The following is a 23,298-nucleotide window of genomic DNA, read 5'->3' as shown; positions in this document are numbered from 1 at the left end:
AGAAATTGTTTATATTTTCGATGCAAATAAATGTTTAAGGTGTTAATTGATTGTAATAAAAAAATTTTAATTATAATTTTTTTAATTATAATTTAAGGATTTTTTATACCCTTTAACTTATATTATAATATATATGTAAATCGTAAAAATTTATACTTATATTTATGAAATATTTTTTATAAAATAAAATTATAAAATTTTTTAATCAAAATAAATAATTTTCACAATTTTTCCATATGGAAATGACCCAACATTTTGATGTCACAAGAGTGCATGTATCACGGATTCCCCTCTCGAAAAGAGATGGGAGGGTCTTCATAACATATTTATACCTGAAAACTGTCTATGTAAGGGGTTTTGTGAATGACATTTGTCATTAGCTGATTGCGTATATGTGTTAATTGTTTTGATGATTTTATTCTTGAAAAAAGAAAGACTAAAGTTTTTTGGACTTCTTTAAACAAACGGTAACAAAAATAAAAAATAAAAATAAAAATAAAAAAGAAAGAAAGAGAAAGGGAACGACAAGGAAATAAATAAAAGGCGGCGTAAAAGGAAGGGAATCAACAACCAAGCTACAATCAGCATCCAAGAAACAAATGAAAAGGCAAGGAGAAACAGAAAGATGGAGGGAGGGAGAGCAAAGAACAGGAAACTACCGATGGACCAATCTACTAAGTTTGACCGATCTGCTAGGTTTGGCCATATAGTCATATAATCTGCGTCAGGATAACAATAGCGACGGCGTGGAATACCATTAATAAACCTCTGGCCTTGCGTCGTCAAGCTTCTCTATAACCCTTCCACCGACTTTTTTAACCACTTATTTACAGAGAAAAAGCAAGAATTTTGTACGATCCTATTTTAATTTTAATTAATTTTATTTTTGTCTTTAATTTTTTTAATAAAAATGGTTTTTTTCCTCGCTTTTGTATACTTTGATAAGTTTTTAAAATTTTTGTTACAAAATCAAATTATAAGGATTTTTAGGTATTTTAGACTCGTGTTATTCAGAATATTTGAAAGAATGTGAATAGTGAATATAATATTGAAATACCTAATTTAGTTTTAAACGTCATTTACTTGATAATTTTTGTTTAATTTGATTTTTTTTTTTTTGTTGGTAAGTTTGTTCAATTCGAGAAAATTTAAGGTAGTTTGAAGATTGTTGAAGCTTGGGGTCAAAGACGTTTTCATTGGATGTTCACAAGATATTCTTAAAGCAAGACCTATTAAAAGTATCTTTTTTTTTTTAAATTGGAATTGTTTCTTTGTTGCTTTTTACTTTCTTGATGAGATTTTTTTTTTTTATTTAGCTTTCATGTAAGTTTTAGGGTTTTTTTTTTTTTTTTTTTTAACAAAGGAATAGGCTTATTAACTAAAATTAATTCCAAGTACACTTACAATCTTAGATTTTTCTCAATTCTCAATTGCGAAAATAATGTTATTTACTTCAAAATTCCTAATGGCTTATTTGTAATTGGAGAAATCACTCTATCTTTTAAAATGATTATAAATGGCCTAGCAATGATGCTTTACTCATCTTTGAAAAAGTCGAAAAATCATGGCTGGTTTTAAAGAGTAATGACCTTTGTTACATACATAAGATTCTTTTTGGTTGGGAACCACCTTCACATAACCATGTTCAAGTTAATGTGGACGATAATTGTAAAGTAAATTGTGGTTTAGCTTGGACTAATGATATTAGTTGTGACTCAATAAGTGTTTGGATGAGAGGTTTTGTGCATGGTGTTGGATGGACTTATATTCTCACAACTAAACTTTAGGCTATCTATTACATTCTTCAACTATGTTGGGATAGAGGTCATCGAGCTATATTTTTAAAATCAGATTCAATAGTGGTTATGTTGAAATTTTGAGAGATTTCTTCCCATTTGATTTTCATTTTAATTTGATTCAGAGGGATTATATACAAAGAGATTAGATTTGTCAGATACATCATATTCATCAAGAAGCTAATTTTTATGTCGACTAGATGGCATCTTATGCTAAATAATAGTCCTTTGGATTTCATGAAGTCATGGAACCGCCTTATGGAATTAAATTTCTTTTGTATAGTTTTGGGTCTTTACTCGCTTCTAACCACTTCTAAAACCAAAAGGTATGTTTCAAATACAAATAATACTATTTTGAAAAATGAAAATAAAACGTGTATATTTTGTATAGGAAAAGGCATGATTTTATTTTTTATATGAAAAAAATTTATTAGTTTCTTAATAATATATTGTTTCCATTTCTTTGCTTGATAATTAAAGTATTGTTGGTGGTTTTTATAAGTGTCTTAGTTGGAGGAATCTGGTGGGAGATTGAAGGTGAGGTGATTTGTATCTATAACCATAAAGCACTGTCAAAGGGTACTTGTACCTAAAACTGACACAGGTAGCTAAGTAAAGAATACTTAGGAGTGCAACACAACTCTCTCTAAAAAATTCAGCAAAATAGCCCCATAACTTTGAGAGAATGGGTGCTTTCTCACAAAGGGGGTGGTAATGACCAAGCTTGAACGGCTGTTTATCAAAACATAGGTTTTCACAAATTTGTAAGACCATGTACGGGGGTTGAAGCTTGCCCAGTGCGAAGGTCAAAGAAGTTAGTGACCTGATGATAAGGGAGTCGATGATTAAAACCCTAGTGAACGATGATCAAAACCCTAGTGAACGATGATCGTAATGATGAAGTTATTTTTTCGAAACGTGTTTTTACGCTCAAGTCAATAAAATATTTAAGATAAATAGAAGAAGAAGGTAAGGCACATAGAGGAAGTTACAATAAAAAAAAATGCTTAAATCTCAAGTTTTACGTATTTGAACTTTCTTTATTTTATATATGAGATGAATGATAAAGATTTGATTGAAAAAGTTAACAATTGATAGTAAATTTACATGAAGTTCAAAAAAAGTTTATGTAGGTAACTACAAACTGTATTTAACAAATTTAAGTAACTATAGATTACATTTAATGATTACAGAAGTATTAAAAATCAAATGTTTAATTTTAAAATGATGTATTGATAAGACGTTAATAAAAATATTAGACAAGTTATTCTTTTAAAGTGACGAGCCAATTCTTAAAATGAAATAACATGATAATTGAGTGTATATTGATCAGACAATTTAAAAAATTAATGTTGTTGACTTGAGTAAATACGCATAACAAGTATATTTTATTTAATTAATTGCTATGTAACCAATAAAAATTGCTCAAGGAGAAGTACAGTTTGTTTAAAAAAGAAAAACCTCTTAAATATTAATTAATTTGAGCTAAGCTCATGTACCAAACAAAGTTTAGGCTAACGCATTGGCCAAATAGAATTTACACTCCTTTTCATAATTTATTTTTAGCGACTTGAAATTTTATTTCAACATCCAAAGTAAGCAAGAAACCTGCTATAGAGTTGTACGAGCCGAAAAAGAAAAACAGAAACAGCAGCAATTTTGCAAAAGTTTAGTTGGGCACTTTTCTTTTAGCTGGCTACGAAATTAATCATCAACAAACATTAACGGGATTTGATTATAGATTGAATTGATGAATAGCACATTAGAAAACAATGGGTAATTTTAATTTTGCTATGTCGACCTTAACATTTAAATTTAGATGAAGAGTCACATAACTATATTACTAATACTTAAAATAAAAAAAAAGTTAAAATCAAATTGAAATTATATACTGTACATTAATTTATTTTGAATCAAATGAACTTAACCTGATTATTAAATTATCCATGAGACTAAAAAAATTAAAACGAATAATACATCGTAAATTAATGTAGATCGTGATACACTGGTAGTGGTTAATATTAAAATAAATTTTTTTGTTTATAAAAAAATAAAAAATTTCCTTATTAGAGACAAAAAGTAAAATCAAGAATCTCAACTATAGAAAGTATTAATTAATCTTAAAAATTTAAAATATAATATGATAATATTATATTAATAAAAATATGATATAAAAAAGACGTAAAAATAATATGATTTAAAAATTTAATAATAATTATATATAAATTTAATAAAAATATATATTTTATATTTTCATATCAATATAAATTATAACATATAATTTTCATATAAAATATAATATAAATATATAAATTTTAATATTTTATATAATATAAATTATTAAATTTAATATTAACGCAGTCAGCCTGCTTCCATCCCGCCACATTTGAGGGCTCAGAATCTATTTCCCGCCCATTTTCTCTTTGACAGAAACAGTAACTCAGCAACTGCATGATCAACGGCGTCGTTTTAGATCGAATCGGTTTCCCTCTCACCATTAACTCCCGCCTAGGCTATAGTTCATAAAAAAAGTGAAATTCCAGTTAGCCCCAACAAGCGCAAACCAAACAAAGCTTAAAAAGCCGTCCGGTTTTCATAACGGATCCACGTCACCAAAGACAATTCCGTAACTTCGCCACTTAAAGTCGCTGGACGTCTCCAGACTTCTCTAAAATGAACGCCATTTCCTTCCTCCCCTTTCTCTATTCTCTCTTTTTACCCTGTGGATTTTCCTTTGATTTTCATTTTTCCTGATCTTCTATTTTTACTAAATCCAAGAGAATCCCTCAAATTTCCTCTCTTTTCTTCGCCGCTCGATCTTCCTTTCTCTTGGCTTTTACAGAGCATTTTGTTATCCAAGCCTCAAATTTTTTACTCCGTTTATTTCGGCCGCTCTCTTCGAATCCTAACCCTAGTTGCTTTGAGCCCGCCGCTGAGAAGAGAACTCTAATTCGCCTTCAAAGCTTTAAAAGTTGAAGCAGATTGTTAGCGGAGCTCTAAATGTGAGTTTTCTCATTCTGTTCCTTCAGTTTTTAGTATTTATCAAGTATTTGGCACCTTTTGAAACCCTACTTTGCCTTTGAATTTGAGTTTCATTTGATGGCGAGTTGAAGTGTTAGACAGTTTCCATTGGTATTTTAGACATGTAAAACTTGGTTTTATATGTTTTCCAGTTTTAATTTGTGAAACTTAAGCTTAATCCAATTTACAATCGCTGGTTTTCAATTCGAGTTTGGCGAATGCTTATTCATGAAGAGTGAGAAATGTTGGTATGTTGCATTTGTTTCTTTGATTTTTGTAGTTTCTCAAGTATTTTCGATGTTGAACTGTTGGTTAGACATTTCCCTCCTTTTTACTGTTAATTTTATTCTTTGTTCATCTTTAACTATTGGTTGCCATTCAGAATAGCTTCTCAATGGCGGAACATCGGAATGCAAATGGGGCAGCTCCTGGATCAGGAAGTATTTACTCTGTTAATCTGGAAAACTTCTGCAAACGTTTGAAGGCTTTGTATTCGCACTGGAATGAACACAAAGCTGAGCTCTGGGGTTCTTCTGATGTCTTTTCAGTAGCAACTTCACCACCTTCAGAAGATTTGCGTTACCTGAAATCTTCAGCTCTAAACATTTGGTTGCTAGGTTATGAGTTTCCAGAGACAATAATGGTTTTCACAAAGAAGCTGATTCAGTTTTTATGTAGCCAGAAGAAGGCTTCTCTGCTTGAAGTTGTGAAGAAATCTGCCAAGGAGGCTGTGGGGGTTGATGTTGTGATGCATGTGAAGGCAAAAAGTGATGATGGAACTGCATTGATGGATGCTATATTTCGGTCCATCAGAGCACAATACACGGGATCTGAAAATGATGCTCCTCTTTTTGGTTACATAGCTCGGGAGGCTCCTGGAGGAAAGCTTTTAGAGACATGGGCTAAAAAACTAAAAAGTGCTAGCTTTCAGCTTACTGATGTGACCAATGGATTATCTGATCTGTTTGCTGTGAAGGACAAAGAAGAGCTTATGAATATGAAGAAGGCTGCTTATTTAAGTTACAACGTGATGAACAATATTGTGGTTCCAAGGCTTGAGAATGTAATTGATGAGGAGAAGAAAATCACTCATGCTACCTTGATGGATGAAACAGAGAAAGCCATAGTGAATCCACAGCTGGCCAAAGTGAAGCTCAAGCCAGAGAACGTTGATATTTGTTACCCTCCCATATTTCAAAGTGGGGTTGAGTTTGATCTCAGACCTAGTGCTGCAAGTAGTGAAGAGAATCTGTACTATGATTCTGCTAGTGTTATCATATGTGCAGTTGGAGCTCGCTATAACAGTTATTGCTCAAATATTGCCAGGACATTCTTGATTGATGCCACTCCACTTCAGAGCAAGGCATATGAGGTGCTTCTTAAGGCCCATGAAGCTGCAATTGGTATGTTGAAACCTGGGAGCAGAATCAGTGATGCGTATCAAGCAGCACTTTCAGTTGTTGAGAAGGATGCTCCTGATTTGATCCCAAATCTAACAAAATCTGCTGGGACAGGAATTGGTCTTGAGTTCCGTGAGTCAGGGCTTAATCTCAATGCGAAGAATGACCGTGTGATGAGAGCTGGAATGGTTTTCAATGTGTCTCTTGGTTTTCAGAACTTGCAGTGTGAGAGTAATAATCCAAAGAACAGGACTTATTCTCTGTTACTTGCTGATACAATTATTGTTGGTGAGCAAAATATAGAAGTGGTGACTGGAAAAAGTTCCAAGGCTGTTAAGGATGTAGCGTACTCATTCAATGAGGATGAGGAAGAAGAAGAAAAGTCTGTGAGGGCTGAAACTCATGGGTCTGATCTCTTTATGTCTAAGACAGTGCTCAGGTCAGATAATCATGAGATCTCTAAGGAGGAGTTAAGGAGGCAGCACCAAGCAGAACTTGCTCGTCAGAAGAATGAAGAAACAGCTAGGCGGCTTGCAGGTGGACCTGGGACTGGAGACAATCGAGCAATTGCGAAGACTTCAACTGATTTGATTGCTTATAAGAATGTCAATGACTTGCCCCCTCCAAAAGATTTTATGATTCAAATTGACCAAAAGAATGAGGCCGTGCTCTTGCCAATATATGGTAGTATGGTCCCTTTTCATGTGGCTACTATAAGGACAGTTTCCAGCCAGCAGGATACCAATCGAAATTGCTTTATCCGGATTATATTTAATGTTCCAGGGACTCCTTTTGGTCCCCATGATTCAAACACTTTAAAGAATCAAGGGGCAATTTATCTAAAAGAAGTCTCATTTCGATCGAAGGATCCAAGGCACATAAGTGAAGTGGTACAACAGATTAAAATGCTTCGTCGGCATGTTGTTGCCAGGGAGTCTGAGAAAGCTGAGAGGGCAACCTTGGTTACTCAGGAAAAACTCCAACTTGCAGGCAATAGGTTCAAGCCTATAAGGTTATCTGACCTTTGGATTCGTCCTGTTTTTGGTGGTCGTGGGAGAAAGATTCCAGGAACACTTGAAGCTCATGTTAATGGTTTTCGGTATTCTACTACTAGAGCTGATGAGCGTGTTGATGTTATGTATGGAAACATAAAGCATGCATTCTTCCAGCCTGCAGAGAAAGAGATGATCACTCTCCTTCACTATCATCTGCACAATCACATAATGGTGGGAAACAAAAAAACTAAGGATGTGCAATTTTATGTTGAGGTCATGGATGTATACCAGACATTGGGAGGGGGAAAGAGGTCTGCTTATGATCCAGATGAGATTGAAGAAGAGCAAAGGGAGAGGGATAGGAAGAATAAGATCAACATGGATTTTCAGAGTTTTGTGAATCGGGTGAATGATCTCTGGGGGCAACCTCAGTTTAATGGTCTTGATCTTGAGTTTGATCAGCCTCTTAGAGAACTTGGCTTCCATGGGGTCCCCTACAAAGCCTCGGCTTTTATTGTGCCAACTTCAAGCTGTCTTGTTGAGCTGGTAGAGACTCCTTTCCTTGTGGTCACCTTAAGTGAGATTGAGATTGTGAACCTAGAGAGAGTTGGCCTTGGGCAAAAAAATTTTGACATGACCATTGTGTTTAAGGACTTCAAGAGAGACGTACTTAGGATTGATTCCATCCCTTCAACCTCACTTGATGGTATCAAGGAATGGCTTGATACTACAGACCTCAAGTATTATGAGAGCAGGCTGAATCTAAACTGGCGGCAGATTTTGAAGACAATTACTGATGATCCACAGAGCTTCATTGAAAATGGGGGTTGGGAATTTTTGAACTTGGAGGCTAGTGATTCAGATTCTGAGAACTCAGAGGAGTCAGATCAGGGTTATGAGCCATCAGATATGGAGTCTGAATCTGAGTCAGAGGATGATGACTCTGATAGTGAGTCACTGGTTGAATCTGAGGATGAAGATGAGGAAGATTCAGGGGAAGACTCAGAAGAAGAGAAAGGGAAGACATGGGAGGAGTTGGAGAGGGAAGCAAGCAATGCAGACAGGGAGAAAGGGAATGAATCAGACAGTGAGGAGGATAGGAGAAGAAGGAAAATGAAGGCTTTTGGGAAATCTCGAGCACCTCCTAGTAGTGCCATTCCCAAACGTTCCAAGCTACGATAGATGTGCTAGTATTTCCTTATTTTTTTAATGTTTAGTAGCAGCTGGTGCTTTAGAAGAATGTTTATCTTTGTTGCATTATTCACAATGGCTGTATTTCTGCAGACTCGGTGTATATCTCAATGAGGTTGCTCATGCATTGCCTAAAAACCTAATTAATGACACTTGCCTAGCTCCTTTTGTTAAGTTAAAAAATCGTAAAATCAACAAGATAGAACGAAAATGAGAGCAAGTAAGATGAACCCAAGATTACATATAAAACCTCCATAGTATTTAATCTCTACGATTTTGCTGGTAAAAGTTTAGAACAAGTTGATTAACACACATAAAAAGAGATAGAAAGCAACAGTCAAAACCTTGATTAAACATATGCTACAGCTGAAGGCTTGAAAGCAACTATTCTTATTTAGTACGACTACCATCTTTTACTAGGTTGCTGAAACTACAACATGGTTTTCAAACGCATGTCACCTCAATTTGGGCCTCTTCGGAAGGCTGCCACTGGGATTTCTCTTATCATTTACCCGACCCTTACCGAAAGTCTTCATCTTTCTCCTCTTCCTTTCTTCCTCACTGTCGGAATCATCTCCTTTCTCTCTGTCTGCATAGCTTGCTTCCCTCTCCAACTCTTCCCAGGTCTTCCCTTCATCTTCCTCTGAGTCTTCATCTGAGTCTTCTTCCTCATCATCTTCAGATTCAACCAATGATTCACTGTCATCACCCTCATCATCTGATCCTGAGTCAGACTGCACATCTGAAGGCTCATACCCTTGGTCAGACTCTTGTGAGTTCTCAGACTCAGAATCACTGACTTCCATGTTTAAAAATTCCCATCCACCATCTTCAATGAACTTTTCTGGATCATCAGTAATAGTTTTCAGTATAGGCCGCCAATTCAAATTTAGTCTGCTCTCATAATACTTGAGGTCAGTTGTATTAAGCCACTCTTTGATGCCATCTAGTGATGTAGAAGGAATCGAGTCAATCCGAAGGACATCCCGCTTGAAGTCCTTGAATACAATAGTCATATCAAAATTCTTCTGCCCAAGACCAACTCTTTCCAGGTTAACTATCTCAATCTCACTTAGGGTGATCACCACGAAAGGAGTCTCTATTAGCTCAACCAGGCAGTTTGATGTTGGCACTATGAAAGCAGAGGCTTTATGGGGAACCCCATGGAAGCCAAGCTCTCTCATGGGCTGATCAAATTCAAGGTCGAGTGCTTTAAATTGGGGCTGTCCCCACAAATCATTAACCCGATTCACAAAGTTTTGGAAGTCCATGTTAATTTTATTCTTTCGGTCCCGTTCACGTTGCTCTTCCTCAATCTCATCAGGGTCATAGGCAGATCTCTTTCCACCTCCCAATGTCTGAACTATATCCATCACCTCAATATAAAATTGCACATCCTTGGTTTTCTTATTACCAACCATGATGTGATTATGTAAATGAAAGTGCACGAGAGTGATCATTTCCCGCTCTGCTGGCTGGAAAAAGGCATGCTTGATGTTTCCAAACATTACATCAACACGTTCATCAGGCCTTGAAGTAGAATACCTAAATCCATTTGTGTGTGCTTCTAGTGAACCTGTTAGCTTTCTTCCACGACCACCAAAAGGGGGACGAATCCATAGATCATGCAACTTAATTGGCTTGAACTTGGCTGATGCAAGCTGCAGCCTCTCCTGAGTAACTAAAGTTGCCCTCTCAGCCCTTTCAGACTCTCTAGAATTAACTTGCCGACGGAGTGTTTTAATCTGCTGCACAACTTCAATGATATGCCTTGAGTCCTTGGAGCGGAATGAAACCTCTTTCAGGTATATTGATCCCTGAAACTTGAGAGAATTTGCATCATGCGGACTGAAAGGGGTGCCAGGTACATTAAATATTATCCTGATATAGCTAGTACGGTTACTGTCCTGTTGGCTGGACACACTCTTCACTGTAGCCACATGGAAAGGGACCATGCTTCCATAAATTGGCAAGAGGATAGCTTCATTCTTCTGGTCAACCTGAATCATCAAATCCCTAGGAGGAGGCAGATCATTAACATTTTTATATGCAATCAAATCACCAACAGTCTTCACTGCACCACGATTATCTGCTGCCATAGCACCCCCACCAGCAAGTCTCCTTGCAGTTTCTTCGTTCTTCTGGCGAGCAAGTTCAGCCTGATGCTGCCTTCGTAGCTCTTCTTTAGACATTTCATGGTTGTCTGACCTGAGCGTTGTCTTGGAGAATAAGGTCTCATGACCATTATCCTCAGCTTTAACCTTCAACTTCTCTTCTTCGTCATCATCTTCATTGAATGAGTATGCCACATCTTTGACAGCTTTAGAACTTTTAGAAGTTAAGATATCTGGTACCTTGTCACCAACAATGACGGTATCTGCAAGCAACACTGAATATTTCTGAGTCCTGGGGTTGTTTGTCTGCGTCTGCAAGTTCTGAAAACCAAGTGACACATTGAAAACCATCCCTGGTTTTAAGATTCGATCATTCTTAGCATTAAGGCTAAGCCCTGACTCACGAAACTCAAGGCCTATTCCAGTTCCCGCAGTTTTGGTCAAGTTTGCAGCCAATTCAGGAGCATCCTTCTCTACCACTGAGATTGCTGCTTGATAAACAGAGTTCACTCTGTTCCCAGATTTCAAAGCACCGATGGCTGCTTCTTGAGCTTTAAGGAGGACCTCATAAGCCTTACTTTGCGTGGCATTGGCATCAATCAGAAAGGTTCGAGCAATATTTGAACAGTAGCTGTTGTATCGAGACCCAAGTGCACATATAATTACACTGGTGGAGTCATAGTAAAGGTTCTCATCATTGCTTGAAGCACTTGGTTTTAGATCAAACACTCCACCACTCTGGAAAATAGGTGGGTAACAAATGTCAATGTTCTCTGCCTTCAATTTCACCTTAATTCGTGCTGGTTCCAATATAGTCTTCTCTGTATCATCCATCAGTGCAGAGTGGGAAACCTTCCTCTCCTCATCAATAACCTTCTCAAGTTTGGGCACCACAAATTGCCTCATAACAGATGAAGTCAAGAATGCAGCCTTTTTCACGTTTGTAAGCTCAGTTTCATCTTTGACAGCAAACAAATCAGAGAACCCATTTGTTACATCACTGAGTTCAAATTTTGCATTCTTTAACTTTTCATCCCATGTCTCCAAGAACTTTCCCTCAGGTGTCTCCCTTGATATCTGACCAACAACAGGTACATGATGATCACCAGAGTTTGTCTGAGAGTAGATAGCTCGAAAAATGCTATCCATTAGACCGGTTCCATCATCACCCTTCGCCTTCACATGAATAACAACTTCAACATCAACAGCTTCCCTGGCAGACTTCTTCACAACATCAAGCAAGGAGGCCTTTTTCTGGCTACACAAGAAATGGATCTGTTTCTTCAAGAAAACCATAATGGTCTCTGGGAATTCATAGCCAACCAACCAAATGTTTAGTGCTGAGGATTTCAAGTACCTCAGATCCTCTGAAACAGGAGGGGTTGCAATGGCAAGAGCATTAGAAGCGCCCCATAGATCAGTACTGTGTTTATTCCAATGTGAATATAAAATTTTCAACCGCTTGCTGAAGTTATCCAGATTGATGGCATATGGGTTGGCAGCCACTGGTGGCTTGCCATTTGCAGGCTTGACATTTCTATTCCGGTTTTCAGCCATTGAGAATTACTCAAATACTGAACTTGAATCAAGGAGAGTAAAGCTTGTTGACGGTGACAGTCAGCACAAACTGTGATAAACAACAAATAATTATCAGTTCCCATCTACTTCTCCATTTGGCAATAGTTCAACCTGAATAGATATTCTCCAATTAGCTATATGCTACATGCACTTAAAATTATCAGAGCAAGGTATGCATAATAAGATTATAGAAGGAAGTAGCAAAATCAAAGTCAAAAGTATGATCTTTGAAACCATTGACAAAGTGTACTACAACATAAAGACTGATGGGTGTCATCTTGCCAAGAGGAGTAGAATTACAAAAGAAAATTCTGCTTCATTTTTTATTTGCGGCTTGTCATTTACACCTGAGTTCTTCCACTGAATTAACTAATGCAACAAAGCAAATATTGGTATTATATTCAGCCTGTCTAAATTACCTAGTTGAGATCAAATCATATGCCAACTTTAGAGATTATTTTCTTTTTTATAAATTTTTTCAGGCACTAAATAGAGCAATTTTCATCAAAAAAACAAAACTTACAGTTCTCTCTTTCCCCTTCAGCAGAAGCAGCAGCTCGTTATACCTGTATGAATCCTGATAAAACGAATTCTAAAATCATATCACCTTTGAATTCACCAGAACACAATAATTATAGAACAAAATTCAAACTCAAAATTTTAATGGGAAAAAATACCTGCCAGGTAAGGCCGTAGCTTTAGCAAATCCTCAATTTTCTGATAACAAAAGCTAAATTCCCAAAAAAAAAAAAAGGTTGATCCTTGGTTTCACTATCCATAAAGAGAAAAAATTGAAGTTAAATTGGGAAGCTTTATTGAACAAAACATGATTTTGAAAGAAGAAACAGGTACCTTACACACAAACAGGAATAATATTCAAATGAAAAGAAGATTGGTTTGATGTGAAGAAGGTCTCAGGATATCATATGAGTGAATGAAGAAGAAAACCGGAGAAAAGGAGAAGGAAGTGATGAGTTTTGGTTTTAGATGATGAAGGTGGATCGGATGCAGATGGATGGTATTTGGGTTTAGGCAAATAGAGAAAATGGATCAGATATGAGAGACAATTCTAAGGATAATAATTATTGTTACGAAATAGACTAATAATAGTATTAGATATAAAGAAAGGGAAGGATAATTGGCAATGGTGAAAAGATGGAGAAACAAAGAAGGAAAGGAAGAAAGAGAAGAAGCATATGAATTACTATAATTTCGTTTTGTTGGAAATAATATGTATCAAGGCCCTTTTGTAGTCACCCCCTCTGCTTATCCTTAGGTCAACCTTTTTTTTTTTTTTTTTTTTTTTTTCTTTTAAAGGCACTTTAAATTTTACCTCAACTTATGTTGTTGTTGTTGATAAACTTAGGTTAAATATAATTTACATTAGATCATTTCCATCATTATGAAACACAAGAAGTATAGCAGTTATTAATGTGTGGTTATCTCTTATAATTTTCCTTTTTATGATAAAGAATTGGAATATTTATTAACTATTTACAAATATCATAAGTTCATATTTACTATAGCCACACTAAATCTATGCACACATGGTGAAATAATTGATGATTTATTATTAAGATAAAAAAAAAAAAAAAGGTTGTCCTTATCTGTATATGAGAAATAAAGAGGGATCAATGAACTGATGATGAAATTGCATAGTAGTAATATACAATAAACAAGAGAGGATGAGAAGTAAAATTTACATTTGGTTTTGATTGAATAATAAGAAGGAATTAAATTAAAAGGAAAGATTGAAAAAGAGGGGATGAAGAAATGGAGTGGAAAGATAAAAGTGAGGATGGCCTTATTTATTTAATTTGAGAGTGTAAGTGGAAACATAAAATAAAACTTGGGCCAATGTAATTTGGACAAAACAAGACAAGAGTACAAGATGGACAGGGCTTGGCTTAGGTTGATTTGGGCCATGGCCTTGTAAGTCTTCATTCAAAAGGAACATGGGGTTGGTCTTGCTTTTGGATCTCACCCTAGCCCAATTTAAGAATGTCTTTTTCAATTTTCTTTTCAATATCTCTAAAAAAGAAATATAATAATTTCTTAAGATGTTTTTGTACCTATAAGTAACCATTATCACTATTGTAACCCAAACAAAACAAAACAAAACAAACAAACAAACAAACAAAAGGTAAGTAGAGTATGAAGAGTCAAAACGCAGAAAAAACCAATCCATATTCAACAATTTCAGTGATTAATTATTTATAATAATCACCCAAAAAAAAAAAAAAAAAACACAACATAAATAAGTAAAAATAAAATTATTCACTATAAATAAAAATACAGAACATAGATAGCTGAAGGAATATATAACCACCAAATTTCTTCAATCACACGTACAATTACAAATTACAAATTACAATACATTTTTCTTTCCCTCTTTAACGCTACCGCTTAATCCTCTGCGTCGCCTCATACACGTCACTTCTTCTTCGACTTCTCAATTTTCTTTTTCAATTCATAGGTATATCAACCTCTGATTCTCTGTCTTTTTTTTTTTTTTTTTGGTTTTTTTGGTATAGAATTGATGGATTTCTGCTTCTTTTTTTTTTTTTTTAAAAAAATGGTTTGAATCGTGTTGTTTCCTTTACGATCTTCTTGGTGTTATCAGATTTGGGTCCGCAGTTTTTTTCTTGAAATAAAAAAAAAATCAGATTTTTTGTGGTTGAAATTTTCCTTTTAGATCTTTATTTTTATAGTTTTTTATAAAAAAATTACGTTTGATTATTATTAAACAATCATTAAAGATGGGTGTTTTCTCTTTTGTTGTTTCGATTTCCTTCTTTAGATATGATATCGTAGTAATCTATTAAATGGAAAGAATTTTTCTATGTTGCTGAATTTGCTTGATAAATCCTTAATCGTGAACTGTGTTTATATCCTGAAATCCCATACCATAAAAGTTGACAATTAGTGCTTATACTTAACGAAATTGCTCAAATTTTTTATGCTTCTTTTTATTTCGTATTTTAGCTTGTTAAGTCGGGTTAGCTCTTTTTGTCCTGATGAGATCATAAAAGGGCCTTTTTAGCTAGATTTGGAGATATCCTTATAAATACTATAAGATAAAAGATTTGTGCTTTGATGGATTCCAAACTGTTGTAGTCGTTTTTTTTTCTTTGGATTAAAAAAAAGGGTATCCGTTGAATTCTTTTTTGGTTTTGAAACTGGTTGGGTGATTTTTTGTAAAGATTTCTACATAGGTCGAAGAGCTCAGTTTGCTTGATTGTTTTTGGGTATATCTTGAGTTTGTTTGATTTTACACCTAACTTGGTAGTGCAGTTAATGATGGAGATTGTTTTAACATACTACTTTTATCTCCATTGAGTTTATTGACATCTTTTCCCCCTTTTGCGTTGTAGATAAATGATTGGCTTTTGAGGTCGAGAATTAACGGGATTAGGACAAAAGATTGTCCTAAAGATGGCTTCCGTGGACGTGGCGGGTACTTCGGGTTTAAGAAAATCTAGTGCTGCTGGTGTCGAGAAGTTACCTGAGGAGATGAATGACATGAAAATTAGAGATGACAAAGTATGCATTTCTTTGCCTGACAATTTTTTTCCTCTATCATTGGAATCCCCTGGTTTTGCATTTTTCTCATTGATTAATTTAATACTACCAAATATGCAGAAAAATAAAAATACCACTCTTAGATCATCTGAAATTTGCAGGAAATGGAAGCAACGGTTGTGGATGGTAATGGGACAGAGACAGGACATATAATTGTGACAACTATTGGTGGTAGAAATGGTCAACCAAAACAGGTATTCTTCTTCTTCCTTGAGATTTGATTGCAATGAGTGAGCAGTACAAGTTTGTCTTTCTTTTGTCCCATTTTCTTTCATCACATGTCATCTTCTTCTCATATAACACTATGTGTGTAAAATTCCAGACAATTAGTTACATGGCTGAACGTGTGGTTGGACATGGATCATTTGGAGTTGTCTTCCAGGTAAGAAAACCTGTTGTTTGTTTCCTGAAAGGTGGTATAACTTACTAATCTTCATTTTTGGGTTAGTAATGGATATTCGTTGGTTCTTTTAAATTTAGGCAAAGTGCTTGGAGACAGGTGAAACTGTTGCTATAAAGAAAGTTCTTCAAGATAAGAGGTACAAGAACCGTGAGCTGCAAACAATGCGTCTTCTTGACCACCCAAATGTTGTGGCTTTGAAGCATTGCTTTTTTTCAACAACTGAAAAGGATGAACTTTATCTTAATTTGGTACTTGAGTATGTACCTGAAACTGCTCATCGTGTGATCAAGCACTATAACAAGTTGAATCAAAGGATGCCATTGATATATGTGAAACTTTATACATACCAGGTGCAGTGTTGGTTTTTCAAAATGTGGTTGTTCTCGTGTTCTTTAAATTCAATCTTGGTGGAGATGCTAATAAAGGTTGATGTTTGGCAGATATTTAGGGCTTTGTCTTACATCCATCGCTGCATTGGTTTGTGTCATCGGGACATTAAACCTCAAAACCTTTTGGTATGTTCAAGTATCACTTTCTTTCGTAATATGATATCTCCTTGTTGGTTGATTATAGTAGTACCTGGTTTCTTTATCTGCAAAGTGAATGAACTTGTAAAGTCTCTTTGTTTTCTACATGATCTTGATGTCTTACACTTTCCTCCCTGCAGGTAAATCCTCATACTCATCAGGTTAAGCTATGTGATTTTGGAAGTGCGAAAGTCTTGGTACATTCTGATTTCTATTGTCTTCTACTTATTTGTTAAATTATCAATCATTGATTTTTGCTGATGTCTTACAATTTTATATTTTCTATCTTGGTAGGTGAAAGGGGAACCAAACATATCCTACATTTGTTCAAGGTATTATAGAGCACCTGAGCTAATATTTGGAGCAACTGAGTACACTACAGCTATTGACATCTGGTCTGTTGGCTGTGTCCTTGCTGAACTGTTACTTGGACAGGTAGGAAGCTTGTGCATGTTAGGTTCATGATTGTTATTATATCTTTAAATTTACCTTAGTGTTTTATATTAAATATTTTTTGTATTTATCTCAGCCTTTATTTCCTGGTGAGAGTGGAGTCGACCAGCTTGTTGAGATTATTAAGGTATTTCAATTTTTGACATAGTAGTTAGTGCAATGTCTATATATATATATATATATATATAAATAGCTCAAAGACTTGAAATAAACCAAGAGGGGGGTGAATTGGTTTATAATAAAATTTTCAAGATTCAATATCCAATAAGCACAAATTTTGCAAATAAATTTTTCTAAACAAATAAAAACAATAAATATGAGTATACTAATAATCTTAAAAGCAAGAGATAGAGATAGAAAATCAAACACCGAAATTTATACAAGTTCAGCCATTCCTTTAGGCACCTATGTGCTCTCCCTTAGCCTAATTTGCCAAGGAGTTCAATCCACTATGTGTTGAAAGTTACAACCTAGCTCTTTAAAGCTCTATACAATCAACACCACAATCTCTTACGGGTTATCCCCCCCTTAAGCTCACAACCTCACAATACAAACTTTTAAGTGTTTTGCAAACTCAAAGAACCTCTCTAAGTTTGGGTGTTTGCTAATTTGAAGTATAAAACAAGATTAATAAGAATATCAAGAGAAATTCTAATACAACAAGAATTTATGCACTTTTCTCACACTAAAATGCTCTTTAATGCTTGGAAAAGATGGTAGATGGAAGCAATAAGTTTTCTTGGCTTTTCCTACTCTTCAAATGTAGTAGGAAACCATCATTTATATGTTGAAAGAGGAAGATAGCTGTTGCTTGCATTTAATGCTTGAAACCTGCAAAATTTCAAATAATCGTTAGGGCTTTCTGGGCACCGGGGGATCGATCCTATCATATAAAGGATTGATTGGGTCAGTTAAAATCTTGTGCATTATCAGACTACCCGATCAATCATGTAAGGGACCTGATCGATCCCTTATCGCAGGTGGTCGATCCCTTGTGCAGAGGGATCAATCCTTTCTGCAAATTTTAAAACTTGTTTTGCTTTTGGATAAAAAATGGATCAATCCCTTTAAAGAGAGGATCGATTGGTTCATTTAGAAAACCTAGCCAATCAATCCCTACAGGGAGGGGATTGATTGATTTTTGAAAAACTTGCACGAGATAGGCTACTGGAAGAAAAATGGATCGATCCCTTTAGCTAGGGGATCGATCGGGTCATGTGAGGGGATTGATGCCTTCCTTTAGGGGATCGATCCCTTCTATCCTAAATTGTCCAAAAGTCCATTTTTGTTTCCAAAACATGTTTTGCTTTAATTCAAAAATAATTTTTGGCAAGACAGAAGGTTAGAAAAATGTTCAATTTGAGATAAAATAAATTTGATTCAAGTTATGCAAATTTTTTGTTTCGTCAATTCAAAAACTTTTATCAATTCAAGGCTAACATATATATACACTATTTCAAGAATATCTTTTCTTTGTGGAATATGTTGATGGGAGGAAACATATTTTCTGCATGAGATGACATATTCATTGCCATACAAAATTGACATATTTATCATACTTTTGTTAACAATAATGTCATGAGATACTTGTGTCCCTTCTGGATGTGCCATTTGGTTGGTGTACTTGGGCTAATAACTTTGGTTGTAATACTTTTCCATTGTATGTGTCATGTTTGGTATCATAATCGCTTCTTAGTCACTTCTTTTAGTCATTTCCAATGTTAAATTGACTATTTCTCTCTAACAATGATAGTTGCGTGACTTTTTTCTAGGTCTTGGGCACTCCAACACGAGAGGAAATTAAGTGCATGAACCCTAATTATACAGAATTCAAATTCCCTCAGATTAAGGCTCACCCATGGCACAAGGTATTGAGAATCAAAGAAAGGGTGTGCAATTGGCTTTTGTTTCCATAACTTTATCATGCAATTATTATTATAATTATTATGGTTCTAGATATTCCATAGGCGTATGCCTCCTGAAGCTGTTGATTTGGTGTCAAGATTACTCCAATACTCTCCTAATCTCCGTTGCTCTGCTGTGAGTACATAAAATCTTTATTTTATTATGTTTCATGTTTTTCCTTTCTGCTTTTCTTTCAATTTGTCTTCTGTGGGACTTTTGGAGTAAACACCAAGCAGAGGTTCCTTCCTGATGTAAAAGGATGTTGACAATATCAGTTGGGGAAAAAGTCCTTAGGCTAGGTTAGTATTGTGTTTATCAACTCTTTCCTTAAGCAAGCAAGGAAGAGGAATGTTAATGTGTTCTTTTATCTTTTTTGCTTGTTTTTGTTTTTGTTTTAGGGTGGGGGAGGAGGGAGATGATAGAAGAGCTAAAATCGTGGTTACTTGCTGAGTTATATAATTCTTTGGTTTGCTTCATGCATCTCATTTTGCAAGTGTTGCTCGTGTTGCAGCTAGATGCCTTGATCCATCCTTTCTTTGATGAATTGCGTGATCTAAATGCCCGCTTGCCAAATGGACGTTCCCTTCCACCATTGTTTAACTTTAAATCACAAGGTAGGGAATATTCAGCAACAATTTTTTTTTTTTTATCATAACCTTATTATTCTTGTTGAAATGTATGATTGATTATAATTGGTGGTGTTGTGTCCACTAGAACTGAAGGGTGTTCCGGCAGAGATTTTGGTGAAATTGATTCCGGAGCATGCAAGAAAGTAATGTCATTTTCTTGGATTGTGATTTGATGCAAAATGTAACCAACTAGCAAAAGTGTATTATCTTATGGAAGCTGTGTTTTTTTCTTTTTATATGCAAATTATTCTTGTTGTATTCACGTGTACGAGTTACCTATGTAAAAGCAGATTTAGACGTAATCCTCCTGCCCAAACTCCAAAACCTATTTCTATGTAACGCTACGGATTGTAACATCCGAGATAGATGGAAACCAACGTGTACTCTGATGTATTGTCTGTAATCCGCGGGAAGGAAAGATCAGTGTTTAGTTGAGTGTTTATATGTTGTAGGCAGTTATTTAAGCGGGTTTCATAAGGACGACGCTCTGCCTGCTGTCTTATATTGTATTCCTTTTTGAGATGTGAAAGTAGGTTATGGATTCTTAACCATACTGGCCTTTTGGGCATTCTCTGGACTCTCCTGTGTTTTCTTGAATGGAAATTTGGATATCAAATAAAGTTACTCCACATTACATGAAATGGCCAAGGCGATTATTAGTCTCACCATTTTATCCTCCTTCCTCTGGGGCTGTGCTGTAATGAAGTGTTTTTTTTTTTTTTTTGGCCTCTATACGAGCAAATATGAGAGCGTGGGATTGCATCAATCAAAACAGAAAAAGAAGATCGACTGAGGGGAGTATCAAAACAGCGCTACCAGTTTTGATAATAAGTTGTGGGAGAGGTGCCTTTATTGTCGAGTATTTTCAGATAACATCCGGGTTAATTGTGATTATCTACCATTTAGTCTTTTGAAACTTGAACAGTAGAGGGTAAGATTTCCATGAAAGCAATACTCTAGTAGATGGAAGAAGATTAGAAACATTTATTAGCTTCTCAGTCTTCAACCAAAACTGAAAAAAGTGGCCGTCCTCGAACAAGATAGACGAGAACCAGCGAAAGGAAGAAGAATAATATGCCGCTGGGAAAGTATTATTGCGACTACTGTGGGAAGCAGTTCCAAGATACCCCTTCTGCTCGAAAACGCCACCTGCAGGGCCTCCAACACCTCCGTGCCAAAGCTCAATGGTTCCACTCCCTCAACGCCACCAATGGTATTTTCTATTTTGCCACCACTACCCCCTCCTTATTTATACCTATATGTCAACGATTATTTATTTATTTATTCATCAATGCCTGCCTTTGTGCCTTCTTTCTTCTCTGATTGGATCGCAGATCCCAATCACAGTTTTACTGAACCCTTTGCAAAAGGACTCTGCAATCGCTTCCTCAAAACGGTAAACAACCCTCTTTTCCCGCAAACTCTTCTGGGTTTACTTTATTAATTTAAATGGAGTTGTTCTTTTTTCCTCTTCAAGGGATTTTGCCAGTACGGCGATAACTGCAAATATTTCCATCCAAAGAAAGATTCGCCAACCACAAACCCTCAAGCTGCACCCGAACCAGCACCAGGTCTTTTCATTTTCAATTTTACCTCTTCATGTTAAGGAAAAAGGATGTTTACATCATCTTAGATGTTTTTGTGATAGAATCTGACGAGAGCAACAGCCATAATTCTAGTTTCAATGCTCCCAAGACCCTTCTCCTCTCAAGTGGGAACTCCACTCGGTGATCACCCTCTTTGTTTTTTTTGTGGTTCCTTCCTTCTGCTTATTCTTTTTATCTTGTTCTGATAAGCAGGTGGTGTGGAGGGAGCCGGTATGGGAATGACGTGGGGCAATCTGCCGCCATCCTTGAAGCCTCCTCCTGAGGGTGGATATCCGCCACTTCCCTTTGTGGATTGGGGATAAGTCTTTTGTTCTATTTAGGCACCAATTTTGTTAATTGCTACCGATATAGCTTCTGCTATATCTACTGTTACTTGTTCTACGGTGTCAAAGCTATCCTCATTATGTTTGTGTTAGTACATGTTAAATAAAACAATTACCTACTTTCTGTTTCCTTTGTTTTGTTCTCTTTTTGCACGTGATTGATTAATTCATTAAAAAAAAAAAAGAGAATCGTACAGCTGTAGAGGAATATAACAGGTCTCTTACTGTGGAGATGGGATAATGTCATCAATGCATCTTCTGATCATTTAGACTCCTTGTATGTACATCCTTGAAAAGAACAATCTTGCATTGAAACTTTTGGACCTAGGAATCTGACTCATTTTTACCTTGGATATATGATATATTCCTTCTCCTTGAGACTTCTTGCCATGTATTCAATGGTGTTTCCTACGGTGAATGCACCACCGTTTGCATCTGCAACTTGCTCTCCTCAGTCTTTTCATCTTTGTTTCATGTGTTCAACCACTCTACCTTTCATGAGCTAAAATATGCTTTAGCAAAATAAAGAAGATGGAGTTAAGTCCGGCAAACAGCATGCACATTGTGGACAAAATGAGTATTTCTGGGTGTATCCTCATGTGACTCAGGCTTCTCACTTCTCCAATCTATCCCACACGTAAGAATCACCTGGCAACTGTGGGTATCTGCAATCTGATGCAGTAAGAACTGATAGAGGTCAATGCATTCAATGCGTATTGGAAGGATTCGTCTAGTACATCCATATGTAGAACTTAATATCAGCCAACAAAACAAACACTTCGGAGGCAGACACCCAAGTGATGTCACAGTTAACACAGCAATTGCAGCTAGAGTTGGTACTGGTGCGAGGAATGTGATCATCATCCAAAATATGTCACACACGAGGTGAACATGAAGAGCATCATCCAATACATTAGGGATTGTAAAGCAGATTCTGTTGAAAATTCCTGCCACTCCATTCCCAATCGCTAAAACTGCATTTGTTCCCAAAAGAGCTATATTGAAGCATGCATGGTATAACTTCTTGTCTTGTAGCCTTTCAAGTTCAAAGTGTTGCATTGCAACTTGTAATTATTACCATTTTTCCAAGAATTTTAAAATTGTACATGTTTTCCCATTGTATATTTGTGGGCTACAAGTTGACAGTTTGAATACTGTACCCATTTATATACTATGATTTAGGTTTGGTCCTCAAGGAGTGAATACATTAGTTGAATCACCAAGCAGCTCAATGCATCATTATAAGAATTAATTACGAACACCCAGAATGTTATAGCTTTGCTAATATAATATGTAAGCATTTTGTTATTCAATCTGTTGATGAGTTAGGCTATGATAACTCTGTTTAAAAAGGAACATGAATCTCTTTATTTTATTTCTTCTCTTTTGTGGCAAACAATGTGAAATGCTCTAAACTCCCCAACTTGAGAACCTTCTGGATTTTAGAGATGTACGTTCTACAATACTATATGTATGGAAGTAGGTAGACGATTAATTTTATGTCAATGTTTAACCCACTTTGTTTTTGGACTGCAAATAAAAATGAAACCATTATACATTGTCCTCTCTTTCTTTCCTCATTCAATTTGAAAATTTGCAAGGGCTGAAGTGAAATTATTTAAGGATGCTAAAACTAGCCAGGTTATATCTCATCAGAGTCGGACGACAGGAACAATGAAGTGGGCACTTGGCAAAAAACTTATGTCACTTAGAGAAGCTAAGGGTCTGTCATCATGAAGGCTATTGGTCAGTAATGAAATCATTTTTGTAAAGC

At 35.7% G+C, this 23,298-nt stretch overlaps 4 protein-coding genes across 14 annotated transcripts; 3 read left to right on the top strand and 1 right to left on the bottom strand.

The window, feature by feature from the left end:
• Positions 1-4,468: 4,468 nt before the first annotated feature.
• On the top strand, positions 4,469-8,571 carry LOC111277643 (FACT complex subunit SPT16-like). 2 transcript variants are annotated; one of them, XM_089764277.1, is made up of 2 exons: positions 4,469-4,798; positions 5,200-8,571. In XM_089764277.1, the coding sequence occupies exon 2, from the start codon at positions 5,212-5,214 to the stop codon at positions 8,392-8,394; it is 3,183 nt and encodes a 1,060-aa protein (XP_089620403.1). In that variant the 5' UTR covers positions 4,469-4,798; positions 5,200-5,211; the 3' UTR covers positions 8,395-8,571. The 2 variants fall into 2 exon arrangements, with proteins under 2 accessions (XP_089620403.1, XP_089620404.1); XM_089764278.1 differs by having other exon boundaries at positions 4,679-4,798; positions 5,205-8,571.
• A 69-nt stretch (positions 8,572-8,640) lies between these two features.
• On the bottom strand, positions 8,641-13,314 carry LOC111277410 (FACT complex subunit SPT16-like). Of its 9 annotated transcripts, none has more exons than XM_089764273.1 (4): positions 12,948-13,314; positions 12,773-12,866; positions 12,619-12,687; positions 8,641-12,206 (listed from the first exon to the last, which is right to left on the bottom strand). In XM_089764273.1, exon 4 carries the CDS (start codon positions 12,072-12,074, stop codon positions 8,859-8,861), a length of 3,216 nt encoding a protein of 1,071 aa, XP_089620399.1. In that variant the 5' UTR covers positions 12,075-12,206; positions 12,619-12,687; positions 12,773-12,866; positions 12,948-13,314; the 3' UTR covers positions 8,641-8,858. The 9 variants fall into 9 exon arrangements, with proteins under 9 accessions (XP_089620399.1, XP_022719590.1, XP_022719589.1 ...); XM_022863855.2 differs by having other exon boundaries at positions 8,641-12,144; XM_022863854.2 differs by having other exon boundaries at positions 12,619-12,672.
• A 1,129-nt stretch (positions 13,315-14,443) lies between these two features.
• LOC111277411 (shaggy-related protein kinase alpha) lies at positions 14,444-20,145 on the top strand. Of its 2 annotated transcripts, none has more exons than XM_089764283.1 (13): positions 14,444-14,571; positions 15,470-15,638; positions 15,779-15,871; positions 16,000-16,059; positions 16,158-16,430; positions 16,521-16,595; positions 16,748-16,804; positions 16,902-17,042; positions 17,137-17,187; positions 18,833-18,928; positions 19,017-19,100; positions 19,477-19,579; positions 19,680-20,145. In XM_089764283.1, the coding sequence occupies exons 2-13, from the start codon at positions 15,531-15,533 to the stop codon at positions 19,739-19,741; spliced, it is 1,203 nt and encodes a 400-aa protein (XP_089620409.1). In that variant the 5' UTR covers positions 14,444-14,571; positions 15,470-15,530; the 3' UTR covers positions 19,742-20,145. The 2 variants fall into 2 exon arrangements, with proteins under 2 accessions (XP_089620409.1, XP_089620408.1); XM_089764282.1 differs by having other exon boundaries at positions 15,761-15,871.
• Positions 20,146-20,451: 306 nt separating this feature from the next.
• Positions 20,452-21,654, top strand: LOC111277408 (C2H2 and C2HC zinc fingers superfamily protein). The gene is made up of 4 exons (XM_022863851.2): positions 20,452-20,807; positions 20,929-20,990; positions 21,072-21,165; positions 21,394-21,654. Exons 1-4 carry the CDS (start codon positions 20,669-20,671, stop codon positions 21,501-21,503), a joined length of 405 nt encoding a protein of 134 aa, XP_022719586.1. The 5' UTR covers positions 20,452-20,668; the 3' UTR covers positions 21,504-21,654.
• The last annotated feature ends 1,644 nt before the right edge of the window (positions 21,655-23,298 follow it).

This window comes from Durio zibethinus, chromosome 7 (genome assembly GCF_047325235.1).
Source record: "Durio zibethinus cultivar Kanyao isolate XHJ-2024 chromosome 7, ASM4732523v1, whole genome shotgun sequence".
In the NCBI taxonomy this organism is placed as follows: Eukaryota; Viridiplantae; Streptophyta; class Magnoliopsida; order Malvales; family Malvaceae; genus Durio; species Durio zibethinus.
This window is presented reverse-complemented; position numbering and strand designations above follow the sequence as displayed.